The sequence below is a fragment of the Dermacentor andersoni genome, chromosome 6 (assembly GCF_023375885.2).
Source record: "Dermacentor andersoni chromosome 6, qqDerAnde1_hic_scaffold, whole genome shotgun sequence".
In the NCBI taxonomy this organism is placed as follows: Eukaryota; Metazoa; Arthropoda; class Arachnida; order Ixodida; family Ixodidae; genus Dermacentor; species Dermacentor andersoni.
Window position 1 is genome coordinate 24,983,507 of NC_092819.1, and position 15,920 is coordinate 24,999,426.

Genomic DNA, 15,920 nt, shown 5'->3' on the forward strand with positions numbered 1-15,920 from the left:
AGAGCAAAATTTAAAATAAAATTCCTTGTTGATGGAATAAAAGCTTGCTCATTTCCGTCAATGTGACACAGAATCTTCTCATTCCCACCACAATGCAGACATGTTCTGAACCTTAGACAGTGCCTTTAAAGAAGATGTGCTTGGCTTTCTTGATACCACATTGTGGCTTCATTTATTTCTAAGATACCACAGATAGCTCTTTGTTTATTTCCTTTCCAAAGGGACCATTGGGACCCACAGTGCTGTACACTCATGACCATTGGCATAGAGGGGGGGGGGTGTCTAACCCCCCCGCCCTTTCCCAGAGAACAGAAAATTTCGGGAGGTGGGCTCCCAAAAAGCGACATGGATGAAAGAGAAAGTTTGAATGTGGAAGCAAGGCAAGGGCTAGTGCCGGTCATCCGAGGGAGGAGGGGGTTGCGATGGGTGCGATCCCCTCTCCCATGCACAGAAGATTGTGGCCCCACTCATGTCACACCTCTAACTCATTCTGGATCGTGCCGACCATAACTGCTGAGGGTTGATCAATGTTAAAAATACCACACATAGATAAAGATGGGATAAGTACGTGCATAAAACTTGGAGCCATTGTTGCTCCCCACCAGGCCTTCATGTTGTTGAATAGCTAATTTCTGGTACTTGAGCAAATCGTCGACTACACTGCGTGAAAGAAAAGCATTCTTAAATTATTGAGACTTGCTTGTCTAATAATAAGCACCCCCCCCCCCCTTCTTTATTTCTTTCCCATGTTTTGATTTTCATTATGTTAAGGAACTTGAGAAGAGCTTGCTATTAGGCTTGTTTGTACACACTGATAATTCTGAAAACAGGGCAAAAAATGAGACAGGAAAGAAATGCCCACAGAACACTGATTTGTGCAGGCAAAATATATGAAGGGTGGGGGTGCTGGGCCAGGGGAGCTAAGAAACCACCACGACAAACAGGTGGGAGGACAAATAGGTGAATACTGTAGCCTCGAAGTCCACACAGAAGCAGAAATATAGGAATGTTAGAGGCCGCCGCGCTGTTCAACAACCTGGTGAATGTTGAAAAGCGCAACAGTGACTAATGGAAAAGAATTTTGAGAAAGGGAGTGGGGTTATGAATTTGAGGAGGTGGGGGGGACTCACATAAAAGGCGTCAAGAACGAAGTTGGCAGGTAATTATGGACATAGGGAGAGTGTCTTGTCACTGCCTGATCGCTCAACACCAGACGACCATGGCCATTCGCCTAGATGAGGAACACCTATCCCGTCATAATGCGGGCTGCTTATTGCAGAGAGCCTATCCTAACTAAACATCTCGGCAATTTTCAGAATAGACGTGTGTCGGGAGACATGATGCTTTCATAGCTTTTAGAGCTACTGACCCTTATTTTACTCCGAACTACGGATGCCGTAATTTTCACAAAGGCTTCTAAACAAGGAGCATACCTGCTTTGTACTGTGCCTCATCAGTTCCCGAGTGTGATCAAATAATAGTATGTGTCATGTGACGACTACGATACCATGATTGCAAGTTACTTCCAAACATCTCTTCAAACATGTCGTACAGAAGGTCACCGAAAGTGAGTGAAACTTGCATTATATGATACTATGGAAGGTCTAGCATAAAGATTCGTTCCTGTATATTTAAATCTAGATTTCCACAAGGCTGAAAGCGTGATTGAGTGATAGGTCCACCCACTTCCGTACGTAGCTGTGGCTTTACCACTCACTAGAATATCTGGCTGGAAAACAATGGTTTTCCCTGGTGTTACCTGGGCTGCAACAAGTCTGGCCTGCAAACACACACGCGCGCGCACACACACGCACACACACGCATGCACGCGCACGCACGCACACACACACACACACACACACACACAGGGTGTCCCAGCTAACTTGGACCAAGATTTTGAAGAAACCTATGCATTCTTCAGAACAGAAATTGCGTGGATGTTGTTAGCGTTTATCTAAACTTACAGTACCATCTTTTTGCTCATCGTTATTTGAGTAATCAGCCAAGATAAATTAATTAATTTTTTAAATATAGCTTGAAACTTTCAGGTATCAATAGGAAAGTTGTGGAACTTCACAAATGTTGCCCAACCCAGGTACTTGCAATGAGATAGACTTTGCGTGGCTGTTTTTATTGGGGAAAAACAAAAGCCCGCGGAGTTTAAGAAATACCACGTGACAGCGCGCTCTGTGTGCCCAAATGCACCGCGATTACAGCGCTCTCATGAATGATTTGTAAAAAGATCTCCACCACCGCGCCTTCCCTTCACTTACGAGAAGGGCTTCAACCTTTGCTCGGCTCTGGCATTACTGGCAGCAGCTGGCGACGGCGCTCCGAAAAATCGCTTCGTCAGCAGCCGCTCGCGCCTGCCGCCGAAGAACGCGCCATCATCAGCTGTTTATTCTGATATGATGAGAAGAGCAATTTTTTTTCCAGCGTTCAAGTCGATTCGGAATAGAAAAAATACACACAAGACATGCATCATACATCTGGAACCTGTGCAAGAGAGAACATCATTTGTTACAATGCCGCTTTTCTTCCAAGCTGTGCCAGCGGCTAGATGCATGTGAGCTCGACCGTCTATTACTGTCGTGCTGCGCAACTGTTTTGAAGAATTTGTTTGCAGTGCCTAAAGCATGCCGTACTCAAGTGAGCAGAAGGCAAACGTGGTCTTAGCCTTGGGAGCGGCGTGGGGCGACAAGAGGAAAGCTGCCGAGGTATACTGAAATTGGCAATGTGGGGGGAGACCTAGCGCAAAAACAATTATGAGGAGTTACTTGACACTCAAAGGAACAGGTAGCTTCAAGAAGACGCAGCACAGAAAGGGGACCATCTGTGAAGAGGCTGAAGGAGACATTTTGGCTTTCACGACTGCAAACCCTCATTCCAGCGTGCGTGATGTGAGTGGCGAGGTTGGCATTTCAATGTCTTCAGTGTCAGGAGTTCTTAGGAAGGCTGAAATGTATCTGTATCACCTCCAACTGCATCAAAAGCTGCAAGAAAGACACTTCCAATGGCGGCTTGATTTCTCAAATTGGATCCTTGTGAACAGTGACGAAATACCGGATTTTGTTGGCAAAGTTCTCTGGACAGGTGAGGCAACCTTCTCCAGAAATTCTCAAGTCAACATCCATAATTCGCATTACTGGAGCGATACGACCCCGCATTGGGTGGTGCAGACCAGACACCAGTACCAATGGTCATTCTGTGTGTGGAGCGGTAACTTTGACGGAAGAATAATTGGCCCCATATTTTCTGGCCACATGCCCACTGCTCAGCGGCACGTGAACGACATCTTGGAAGGCCCAGTCGAAGATTTTCGCTGTGATCTTCCTCTTGCGTTTTTAAAGCGAACTTGGTATCAGCACGACGGTGCACCAGCTCACAGCAGCGGCCTTGCCCGAGCTATCTTGACGAAGCCTTCAAACGCCAGTGGGTCGGGCGGCATGGACCAGTGGCATGGCCTGCAAGGTCACCGGACATGACACCTCTTGACTTCTTGTGGGGACATGTGAAAGACCGAGCGTACCACAAACCTACAACTAGACCGGAAGTGCTAAAAGCAGAGATTGCTGAGACCTGCAGTGAGATACCGTCCTGTGTCATCAAAAAAGCTACATCGTACGTGCTGAAAAGGTGCCAGTACTGCATTATGGGAGAGGGCGACTTGTTTGAACACATTCTTTAGACAGACATCACAGCGAATAAATCTCTACAACCGTTATCCATGAAAATAGCCATCTGTGTGAAACTTTTGTATGACGTGGAAAAGGTACGTAAGTAATATGAAATTACAAATTCTCTGCCGACAAGGAATGGACAGGAAGCTAAAAAGCAACCTTCTGTGTCAGTTTACAGTTCTTCCTTTTGTGACAACCAGCATAATTCACACGACGTTATCAAGCTTGTATCATGCGTGTTTGCTTGTTGGGATCTTGCTTCCAAATTCGAACTCATAAGCTTGTCATTTTTTCCCCACATGCATTTTGCTAGCGGGAGAGTGCAATTGTCGCCACAGAAACGGCAGCTGTGCTGTATTTCAACTGCCGCCCGAACCCACTGACGTTTGTCTCGGAGCCAAGCACAACACGAAGCTCTGTCGTGGGCACCAAGAAAGGCGCGAAGCGAATGATGTTTTTACAAAGCACGGTTGAGGGCGCTGTAATTGTGGCGCATTCGGGCGCACAAAGAACGCTGTCACGTGGTATTTTTTAAGCTCCATGGGCTTTCGTTTTTCCAAAATAAAAACGGCCACACTAAGTCTATCTCGTCGGAAGTGCCTGGGTTGTGCAATATTTTTGGAGCTCCACAGCTTTCCTATTGACACCTGAACATTTCAAGCTATATTTAAAAAGTTAATTAGTTTATCTTGGCTAATTACTCAAAAAAAGACGAGCAAAAAAATGGTACTACATCCACGCGATTTGTGTTCTGAAGAACGCATAGGTTTTTTCGAAATTTTGGTCCAGGTTAGCTGGGACACCCTGTATATATGTGTGTGTGTGTGTTGAGAGAGAGAGAGAGGTGGAGGATGGGCGGGAGTGGTAGTTGCCAGTGAAAGACAGACACACCCCACCCCCAAAATGAATTTCTGGCTATGCCACTGTTCATGACCATTATACATGTTGCGTGACTTTGCTCAGTGATATTGATAGTAGCCACACGTTCTGTGCTTTTGCCCCTGTTCCTTTTGGCATGACATAAATATCATTAACTCCATCTACGAAGTCACGATAAAAGCCAGTTATGGTAAGAGTGCTGACAGTGACAGTCCACCTGCTTTTCTTCACACTATGCAGGTGTCCTTCCTTTCCCACCTCTCTTCTTTGGAGAGCTTCTCTATCGGTGGAAACCCCTGTGTCAACATGACCGGAGGCATTGTGTATCCTTGCAGGCTCCTCTCTTACCTATTTTGTATGTTTTCTTGCTGGGAAATTTATTTAATTACACCTTAAACTGGTTGATCCTCATTTTGGGAAGCTTCATAGCGAATTCAACTTGGCAATGAGAACGGCAAACAAAGGTACAACACATGATGTATATAGGGTGCTTCATTGTAGGGTAAAATCCGATAATTCCCAGTTTTTTGCACCCTGAACAGGTTTAATGAAAATCTGGTAACAGTTCCACCTCAAACTTTCGCCCTTTTGTAAAGGGTCACAATAAATGCAGGTGTTACAAAACTACTGAACGCCGCTTTCCTTGTTTAAGGAAGTGGCCAGTATCATCGTCATCATCATCGTCATCATTATTATTAAATTTTTCCTTCTTGCTTAACACTCAAGCAAAAGCTGGCATATATACTATATGTAGCACCTGCTAGCCTTGAGTAAATGAAAGTTTGTTGCCTTTTTGGTAGCCTTGTTTACATGAGTGCGACGGTGCATCACACCTCCCGTGCATCACATACATGTAAACGGTGGTAATGCTTTAGGAAGTGAACACAGCACTGGCGTTGCTCTGCATTGCAAAAGGAAGCTGTAACATTAAGGGGACATTTTCCAAACTAAAGTTTATTCAGAGGCTGAACAGGTCTAGAATGGACACAGAAATGCTGAAAATGCAAATGACAATGCACGTCAACAAAATCCTGTAAGATAAGAAAAAGCATTGCACCCCTTACAAAGCATGTGCATTTGCACTTTCTTGCCTTTGATAAAATAATGCAGAGAACAAAGTAAAGAAGGGTTCGCCAAGCAAATCTCTATTTATTGTTTTTTTTTTGTGCTATGTGGTTACATTAAAAAGTGCAATGCCTGCCAATGCGGGTTTGTATAGATAAGTTTGTCACAGGACTTCTGAGTGAACTGTTTGTCATTATATGTTTCTGCGAGTGATTTCGCTTGTTTAAATAGAATGTTTGTGTCCAAAAGGAGACAATTGCATTTGTGAATCATTTGTGATAGTTACCTGAAAAATCTCAAGCTTTGAGCTTGATGACAACAAAAACCCTGATTTCCGCCTGATTTTCGTCTTAAAAGATGAACGCCAGATTCTCACCCCTGAATTTAAGAAAGCACAAAACATGACAACGAAGGGCCCTGATATACCCTATGTTAAATTGTAACTGTTCTTAGTTTCAGTCCACTTTTACCTTGTTCACCTTGGTGTTATGCCTACATATTGTTTTTGACGTTTTAAGGTAAATGAAAGAAAAATGCATATATGTCTGTGATCTCAGAAAGACAGAAAAAGCATTTCATCATTGCACAGCTGGTCCACACACGACAGCTGCACATAACTGCGTGGCATTCGAGATATCAGCTGCCTTACAAGGCAACACTTCTGGGCAAGAGGAATGCCTTGCACTCTGCGCACTTCCCAGTTCTAGCCACCCTGGCAGAGCCTTGCCCCCCTTGCCACCTCCTCCTGTGTAGCTTCTAGCACATTAGTGGAGAGGAAAGGAGAGAGAAAGCTGCTCATTGGTGTCATAATTATGTCTAACTCTGCTTACAATTGAAGGATTTGAAAAATTATTGTGGCAGCAGATTTGTGACATGAGCTCGTTTAATAGTGTGACCATGCTACGGTTACTTAGAAAAATATTTCAGGGCCCCTTCAAAGATCATTCCTATTACTATGTGCTGGTCACTAAAATGGAAAAAGCTTGCATTAATAGTAGCTTATGATGGCGGCACTTCAGTCCTTCCTTGAAATGTTTTACACATGGAGGAACACCGGAAGTGCTAAAATACAGAAAACTAGTTATACAGAAAACATTATCTGGATGTGAGGATATTAACAAGGAAATGTATATGTATGTTTAAAGGTGCTTACTGACAGCTACTTTAAGGGATCGGGAAGCAAGCGACCTTATGCACATAATGTTTCTGGCTGCCTGTGCTAAATGCATGACCTTGCTTTTGTAGAAGCATGCCAGCTTTGCGTAAGTACTCGCACTTTGTGTTGCTGAAACAGAATGCACAAAAATATGCAGTTGATTCAGCATGCAGTACACAGTGTACTGTTTTAGAATTGATTCCTTAGTTGTAACACCATCTCTGTCTCACTGGCTCATGAGAACACATTTGCTGATGTGGCTAAGCTTTGTCAGTGTGATGTTGCATTAAGGTCACTGAGGCCATGTTCCTGCACTGCAAGGTCTTTTAACCCCTTACTGCATGGTTCATCATATATGATATGCATAGAACAACCTTTTCTAACGTGATAGAATGAACACTGAGGAAATCAATGCATATTTACCTGTAATCTGTGTCATCTCCAGCAATGAAAACAGCTGTAGCTCTGTAAATAATTTTCAAGCAATTTTTTTCTCAAAATATAGATGCCTGCAGCTTGTCACACAATGCACAAAAAGTTAATAAATAAACAGGTTATTTTCCAAATTATTACACTTGAAAGCAGCACCAAGAAAATAGCAGAGAGTTTGTTTGCTGTGATGTTTTTAACAAGAAAGACATTCTGGTCGTTCTGTGAGGCAGACATTAATTGCTGTACCATATAATTTAAAGCATGCACTTACAGGTTGTTTTTTAATGATAGCAGAGATTTCTTGCTTTGAGAAAACAAATTTGATGGCAAAGTATTCTGTTTTTGCAGGTTGTACTGTTGATTAGTATCAATATTGGGATGAATATGTCAGAAAATGAAAATTCCAGCTGCTTTTAGGATAAACATTGCGTGGAGTCAGCCATATTCTTAGCGCTAAAGACAAGAGCATCAAGACAGAAGTCTTAAAAGAAGAAGAAAGTACTTATTGTCTTGCGTCAAGCCCCTAAAGCCTATGCAACCAAAAATCCATATAATAAGAAGCACACCAAGGTATCTGGCTTATGTATTTAAGCTATGATCTAATCAATCGAGGATGATAAATTTTTAATGAACTTGTAGTAACTCAGGCTGCGAGAAATATACTCCACTCATTACAGCAAAGCTTCAAGCTTTTTTCAATGGAAGTGATATTTTATAAAGGCTTTCTCTGATTCCAATAGCTTTCTGTATGGTTGTAAAATATATCCATAACTGCATGGTGCAATCCACACAATCCACGCTGCATATCCAGATCGCCTCGAACACGTCTCGCCGATTAAATAACCACTTAAGTTTTGCGCGCATGTACGGTACGACACATGCTTTTAACTTTTCTGCACTCCCTACGGCCCTTCGCTTGTGGAACAATCTGCCTGATCACATTGCTTTCGAGTCAGATCAAGAAAAATTTTGTCATCTCCTACACGAGCATTTTTCATAATAGCACTTACAAATCACTTTATCTTGTTTCTTACACTTGGCAATGTGCTTCGAACTTCTTGTGATGTTTTTATTTTTATTGATGCATTGCTATCTCGCTCTTATGAATTGCTATTTTATGCTGCGTCACATGTTCACTTGTATGCCCTGTGTATATTATTGCTTTTTTTCGTCTTTTTCCCGAAATATCCCTTCAATAATTGTACTCCCTGATCTGTTCATTTTTCCTGTATTTTACTTTCTAGTATTAGTGCCTTACGTTAAGTTTTACTCGTGTTATTTCCTTAAGTGTACCTTTGTGGCCTTTCATTACTTCAATTTTTCCTTTTTCATGTTTTGATCTTGGTAGTAATGTTGATGAGCCCTGCATTGAGGCATATCATTTGTATTAGACTTCAGAAGGCTGCTTACTGTTTTTCTTTTTCCTTGATTTCGTAACCCCCCTTACACAATGCCCCCATAGGGCCTGTAAGGTATTTTAAATAAATAAATAAATAAATAAATATGTTCCACGACATTTTCTGCTCAGAAAATCTCAACCATGTGGCTTTTTATAAAATTGAAGTTTGTTTACTTTTTTTATAATTAACCCTTGGTGCGCACCTCTTGTGGGACACATACACATTTTATTACTATGGTAGGTGCATGCGCAAGCCACAACAAACATTGAACAGTGTTAAACCAAGAAGCAGCACATTGCTCTTGTGGTAACAGTGGATATTGAAGCGCTTTTGATGTTGCCAATTTTGCCTGGTATAGAAACTTGTCCGGCTAAACCTGCACAATGCATGCGCCGCTCTAGTGTCCTTTGACTGTCAGAAGGGTTCCGAGAATGGCTTTGGAGATGGACAAGTGAAACTTTTTCACAAACAACATTTTTCGCAAAATTTGATGCAACTTTAGTAATATTGTAATACGAACCCAAATTTTCTTCAGGCAACTGAGGCAGGTGTTGTGATCAGAGCTCAAACATAATACATCATACTCAAACATAAACTCATACTCAAACATAAAAGAATAAATGTAGTTTCTTTGTAGGCTCTGGGCTTGGTTGAAGCTGTGATGTAGGCAAAACACAGTGAAGCTGTTTTCTTCAGCTCGTTTATTCACTTGTTTAACCTGGTGTGTTTGCTTGCATGGTTGTGTTTTTCTCTTTCTACTTCGAATATTGCCATTCAGAGAAACTCCTATTCAAATCACTCTGGTTAAAGATGTGAACAAAAGTGTGTCAAGATTTTAAACATGAGTGTTTAGCAAACCACTTGTGGTAAGAAGAGGTTAAGACCCTTAATCAGTTTCACACAGTGGTTTTGACTACCGGCCCTACGTCATCAACTGGTGTCTCGGTCTCAGAGTCCTGGATGACTTTGTTGTCACACAGAGGGAAAGGTGAGCAATGCCATATTTTGTTGCATCACCATTCAGGCATTCCACTCCACACAATTTTATCTTAAAATTTGCACATGTTTCTCATGATGTGCTTGGTTAAACATGACCACTTATGCCCCTATATGTCACTAAGTGCAGGCATTAATTTATTTGTGAAAGCTCTTGTAATTCGTTGGTTACGTTTTTTTTTTTTTAATTACAATTTTCTTCACCGGGCTGAAAGGTAAGCCTTCTTGCAGTGCACAAGCTTTGTTTTAGAAAAAAAACTTTATACGGCAGAAAAAAAAATTGTTAAACTAAAGAAACACCACTGAATAAAATGAGTAAAATTGGTTCACAGGATCTGAAGACATTATGGGTGGTCAACATAAGTTGCAATCATGCAGGAATGGTTTCCTTAACTCCCCATTAGAAATAATTTTCCTTCCTCTTCCAAGAGAACTAACAACAAAATAGAATAACAGACATGCTTTACTCAGATGGTTAGTTTTGAATTTAGTTTTTAACTAGTTTTCGGTAGAGAGAGAATAAATGACAGCTCGAGGCATATTTGGGAAAGTGGATAAGGGAGGTCACTACAGAAGCTTCATAGTAAAGTGGGTTAAGTGTCTCTTGTAAGTTTAGCCTGTGGCCACACCCAGGCCTTGAAAGAGCTCAAGCCTTAACCCTGTACTTTTCTCAGTGTGTCTTCAGTTCTTCACATCCCCACTTGAGACGATGCGCAGTTTGGTTCACCCTCCTTACGCATGCATTGCATTTCACTTGTAGAAGTGTAGGGAGTGGCCAGAGTCATTGTCTTGCCATTGTCACTAACATAAGGCGATGATGCCATTTTTCATGGAGTGTCTGCTCTGGCCTTGGTTAAAAGCACTCATGCCTTGGGGGGCATTTTTGCATACATGTGTATACATTTGAATTGTGAGTGAATGTTAAACTAGAATTGAAATATGTGAAGGCTGCAAACACTTTCTAGTGTGAGATGTAGCCTGTGGTATAGGCATACTTGCAAATAAGACACACCATACATTGCCTTTTGCTGGCACCAGATAAACACGATTGTGAGTGTGGCACCTGTCTTGCTGGTGCTTTTTTTTTTTTTACACCAACTTTTGTTCAGTGTGTCTTTAAACACAGTCATATCTGCAAGTCTTACCTAACCTAACCTAACTTAACAATTTCTGAGTTGTACATTGCAAATTAAATCCCGCTGCACATTTATTTTTCTGCATGTACAGAAGAATGGTGACCTTAGTGATTTGGGATGCTTTCTTACTCGAGTCTGAAAATATTCTTGGCTGGCACTTTTGTGGTCATTCCAAATATAAGATTAACTAGTTACAACAATCAGATTTTCCTTTCTATGAGTGATTGTTATAAGTAGTGAACAGTATACATGCAGCTGAGCTCCAGGACAGTGGAGTGGCGTTTTCTCTACTCAAGACACATAAATATGGTCGAACATTGTTATAATGAATTGTCATCCAGCACGAAAATACCTTCATGCTATCTGACATTCATTATAAGCATACATGCTGATATCAAAGTAAATGTAAACGTTGTGCCTCTGACAGGCCAGCGAAGGGTCTCCTCTTGATTTTGACAGCCCGTTGGTGTCTTGTCACCAATACATGACCCGGGAACAATGCTAAGTTACAGACATGCTTACAGACACAAAGGAACTACATGCTGGCTTGTCGGCTGCAGGCCATCCAAGCTATTGGCCAGAAGGTGTACGCATGCCCAGAATGTGCCATTTCAAGCTGCTCTTGCCGAGTATTTGGCACCCTTGCTTCTAGAAGACATATCTTGAGCTGCGAGTGAGCAAATATTTGTTTTGCTGTAGCCAATATATAGTCTCAAACCTTGCATTTTCGGCTTCATTATAACAGTGAAATGTTTATTAAAATACAGCATGGTCGACCAAATTTTACGGTTACTTCATTAAATCTGACAATTCATTATTACTGTGTTTGTTATGTCGAATTTCCATTGCAAAATGTGTTCGTATCACAAAGCCTCCTAAGTGTATTTTTGCACATAAAACAAGCACAGTGTAGAAGATGAGCAAGCAAAAAAGATAGGTGAACGCAGCGCTAACACAGCAGTGCTGTGTTTGTCTTTCTTCCTCGTGCTATCTTTGTTTTCCATGCTGTGCTTATATTGTACCATGAATAACCAACTCACCTAAGCTTCTGTCTTTGTCAACATGGGAGTTCTCAAGAAATCTGAAGGTTGAAGGAATTTTCATGAAAAGGAAAGGCTGCATGATAGTCCCAAGCTGGTCTAGTTGGTTCACATTCAACATGGCAAGGGATGCAAATGACAGGATAAGTTATACGTACAAACCGGACAGAAGCTATTCTGTTTGTACCACTTGTCGTGCCATCTGCACTGTTCGTCATGTTGATCATAAATAAGCTAGCCTACATTAGATTTCTTGTGCAGTCCATTTCTGCTATACCAGGCCCTTTGCACCTTTAATTTTCTGTGATGCAAATCTGTTCTGTTTGTATCACTTCACCAATCTTTTGTGCTCTTTGTCATGGAAGGCTACAGCTATGCAAAATTAGTGCAAAAGCTCGAATGGGAGCTCGTACAAATTTCCTTTAAAGCTTTTGGCTACTTTTGTGTAGGTGCCACCTTTCTCTGTCATTAATCTAGCAGTATCATCAGTGTATTCTGCATGTCCGCGGTGCAGCCTAAAGGCCGAGTGGTTGTACAGTCAAGGCAAAGGGCGCTGTTTCCATCTGGGCGACCACCTGGCGCTTGTTGAGTACCTGTCACAAGTCTGCCCACTTACTGGTGCCGACCAGGTAAGCTGGCCAAATTTTTTTTTATGTGCTTCCATTTCCGCTCATCACCCAATTTTGTGCTTCTGTAAGTGCTGGTTTGCATACAATAGGTCGTTTCAGGCAGCGTTAGTTTATCATTGTGTGGCAACTAAAGTTAAGGCATGTATATATATTACTGATGTTTCGTTCAAGTTTGCTTCCTACTTTCTTAAAGTGACAAAGGCCGCTTTATTTGGGGGAAGAACTGCTGCCTTCACCTTTTGTTGCTACCATCGTTTCTTCTTCCATTAGAGATGCTTGAAAACTTGAAGACAGAAAGATTTTATGTACAGGTATTTAGAGGTGGTTATATGCAGGCAAACATTTGATCTGACAAGCCAAAGGTGCAGAGCACTGCACTCATGTCTAGAAACTCATAAGGAGTCAGCATCTCTGTTTTTAAAACCTCTGTTGCTCCTTCTTAACCACGTCATGACAAATAAAAACACACCAGCAATATGATCGGGTCAACTGAGGCCTGGCATGCAGAAAATCATGGCTTTCTCTCGCACTGTCCTGGACACTGCCAGAAAAATAAAGGGACGGTAAGGTTGCCTGCCTAAAATGTTGCCACTTGTGTTGTGCCGTTCTTGAAACCTTTTAAGACAAATTAGCTTATTGAAGAGGAGCATGAGAATGCAAGCCTGTTCTGCTGCCTGTGCCATATCATTTCCCAAAATGTCCATACGCAAAGTGGCAACAGGCACTGCACTATGCGGACTCCTCTAAGTGCTGGGGTATATTGACTTGATGATTAGCAAATTTGACTCCTTAGCCGGTGGCACTGAAGGCCCAAACAACTATGGCCATGCCACATTTCGGCACGATCTCATTCGGCGAAATTGCATGTTGGTGAGGCCGGAAGTGGTGATTGGTTTTTCTCCTGCACTTTAGGCACCTTCACTACCTCTGCCTCACATTGCTATCCTTTACATATACAGAAGAACAGATTTTGGTGTCCTTGGCTTTGAAGCAATGTTCTTTATAGCAAGCGTCACCACATAGCACTTGGGCCACAGAACTAATATGCCTTTATAATGCGAACTGCGAGTCTTGTTACATGATGTAGACAAGATAATACTCAGCACCATGCACATTCTGGAAGGTGTGTATTGATGTAGTCCCGCGTCTTCAATGCGACCATGAATATGCATTATCCCTCTGCGTTGCCACAAGTAAATTTGACAGGGTTACCAAATGCACAATGATGCAGAGAGCAATTCAGCGGCACAGAGATGAACAAGAGATGAGATGACCATGAATACCCAAGAACACAGAGAAAGTGAGTGAAGGAAAGAAAATGAAGTGTTCACCAGGCACATGCTTGTGCCAATAACTTGTGTCGCTGTTCAGTGACATCAAAAGTGATGGCTAGTGTCTATGTGGCCACACTTTAGAATGAAAAGCTGCTGAAAGTTGTGCAGATCTTGCCAAGTTTTCAAACGAGCTACTGCATATTTGATTGCCTTATCTGAGTCACTTACAGACTTATCCCTCAGTGGCAAGGCCTGCTTTTCCTCTGTGGTTATCAAGGGTCTTGCATTTTTTATTTTGCCTGTGTCATAGTCTCAGCAAGATGTGCACAAGCATCAGAAGGTTGGTACAACACCGCACTCACATTCCAATGGATGTCCTTGTTATCTGGAGTTAAATTTAATTGAATTTAATTATGTCACAGTACACCATCATTTTGAGCTCTGTCTACATTCTCTGCTCTTCAGCATCTCTCTGTTACTCCCACTAAAGCGAGAAGAACAAAATCATCTGAAAAGCTCCAGCCTCTCAGATATTTTTATCCTTCTCGCTTATTGCTTAGCGAGGGCCTCGAATTTGGCTTTCTTGATGCCATGAGGTAGCATACAAGAGTTTATTAACCAGTTGCCGGCTCCTAAGCTCACATACTATGTATGATGCTTGTGCTTGAAAGGGCGATCCATGTCCACCACCCTGGTTGTGAACAGTGCTGGCTAAATGTTCCAGGGCTAACCTTGTACCCATACACAAACACTCAAGAAGGTGACATAAAATCTGAATTGTTAAAGCAACGCATGCATAAGGCGGAAGATATGGGTTTGATCCTCACTTGTGGCAGGTTCTCTTTTCATCCACTTTCGTCTTACCTTACATTATTATTTCTACATTTCATTTAAACATAATTAATTTCTCCTATGCTTTCCCTGGCTCATTTCCTCTATCTTTGTGTGGTTTTGACCTCCAGTTGCTATGGCATGTTATCTAAAGACTAGCTGATATGGCATGGATATACGGTGTTGTTAACTATGATGTTTTGCTGCTGAATATGAGGTTGTGTCCTCGACTCCCAAACAAGGCAGCCATATATTGAAGAAGCAACAGAAAAACAAACTTCCTATGTAGTCATACTTAAAAAAATCTAGCTGGTAAAAATTAACCATGAGCTCTTTACTGCAATGTTCCTCATAGCCCAGTGCACAGCTTTGTAATGTAAAAACTCGTTACTTAATTATGCATCACTGGTGGCCAACTATCATGCTAAATTAGATCAGACTCATTTCTCATCATTTGCATATATGCACTGCCTTACATGGCATCACTTGTGAAGGTCCTTCAGTGTTGCGAAATCTCCTACAAGTGCCTGTAAGGGCTGCAGAAGCAAACCATGAGAAAACTGCATGATGTCAGGCTCGCTACTGAAAGTCTTGCTCCGATTTGTAAAGGTCGCTAACTTTTGCTTTCAGTTTTATATCAAGGGTCAGCACTGCATTTTGATACCTGGCATCATTAAAGAGATACTAAAGAGAAGAATAAGCTTAACTGTACAAGTAAAGGACCCTGCTTCAATGCCAAAAAAAGCCTCTCCTACCATCAGAGGAGGCTTGGTAAGCCAAAAAAAGACGCACTAACAACACCGGTCTGTAGTTGCTTTTTTTTTTTGTATTAGTAAAGATGGACTAAATTGTGTTCTAAAGAAGCCAAAGAGGGAACTTGGCAAGTACTGTGACCTTTGACTGCACCGCAGCGGCCCAAATCCGAAAATATACATTGAAGTCCTTGATGTGACACTGATGTACCGGCACCAAGGTCTTGGTGCGAGAATTAAAAAATATTAAAGTCCAGCCTTCATTTTCTCTTTTGGCAATCAATCTCTTATTGGCAAATTAGTGAACAAAATTGTTGTCAGGATACTTTATTACTGTAAATTGATATATTGTTTCTCTTTAATGTCAATTTAAATGTGTCACAAAGGAGCACGAACACAATTTATTTAAGAAATACCCTGTATTGCCTGTGTGTAATTCCAAAGTGAGAAGAGCTTTGACCAAATTGCTTTATCACAGTATCATTGTGATTTTTAGTTTTTACTCTCAAATGGAAACCACAATTCATCAACACTAGATTCTGCAATGGCAGCTCAGTGAATATGGCATTTTGCTGCCAATTTTGAGCTTGCGGGTTTAGTTGTCGGCTACTCTGGTATTGTTCAGATGGGTGTGAAATGCAGATGTCGAT

General features: G+C 41.7%; 2 protein-coding genes across 2 annotated transcripts in view; one reads left to right on the plus strand and one right to left on the minus strand.

Moving 5' to 3' along the window:
• Nucleotides 1-15,920, minus strand: part of RpL24 (ribosomal protein L24) — a 493,457-nt gene that overhangs the window by 23,534 nt on the left and 454,003 nt on the right. The gene's annotated exons all lie outside the window — the stretch shown is intronic.
• Cep97 (centrosomal protein 97kDa) overlaps nucleotides 1-15,920 on the plus strand; it is a 155,387-nt gene that overhangs the window by 8,391 nt on the left and 131,076 nt on the right. The window contains exons 6-8 of the mRNA XM_050170422.2: nucleotides 4,800-4,882; nucleotides 9,517-9,600; nucleotides 12,299-12,413. Of these exons, the coding sequence (XP_050026379.2) occupies nucleotides 4,800-4,882; nucleotides 9,517-9,600; nucleotides 12,299-12,413 (282 nt within the window). The remainder of the gene's footprint in view (nucleotides 1-4,799; nucleotides 4,883-9,516; nucleotides 9,601-12,298; nucleotides 12,414-15,920) is intronic.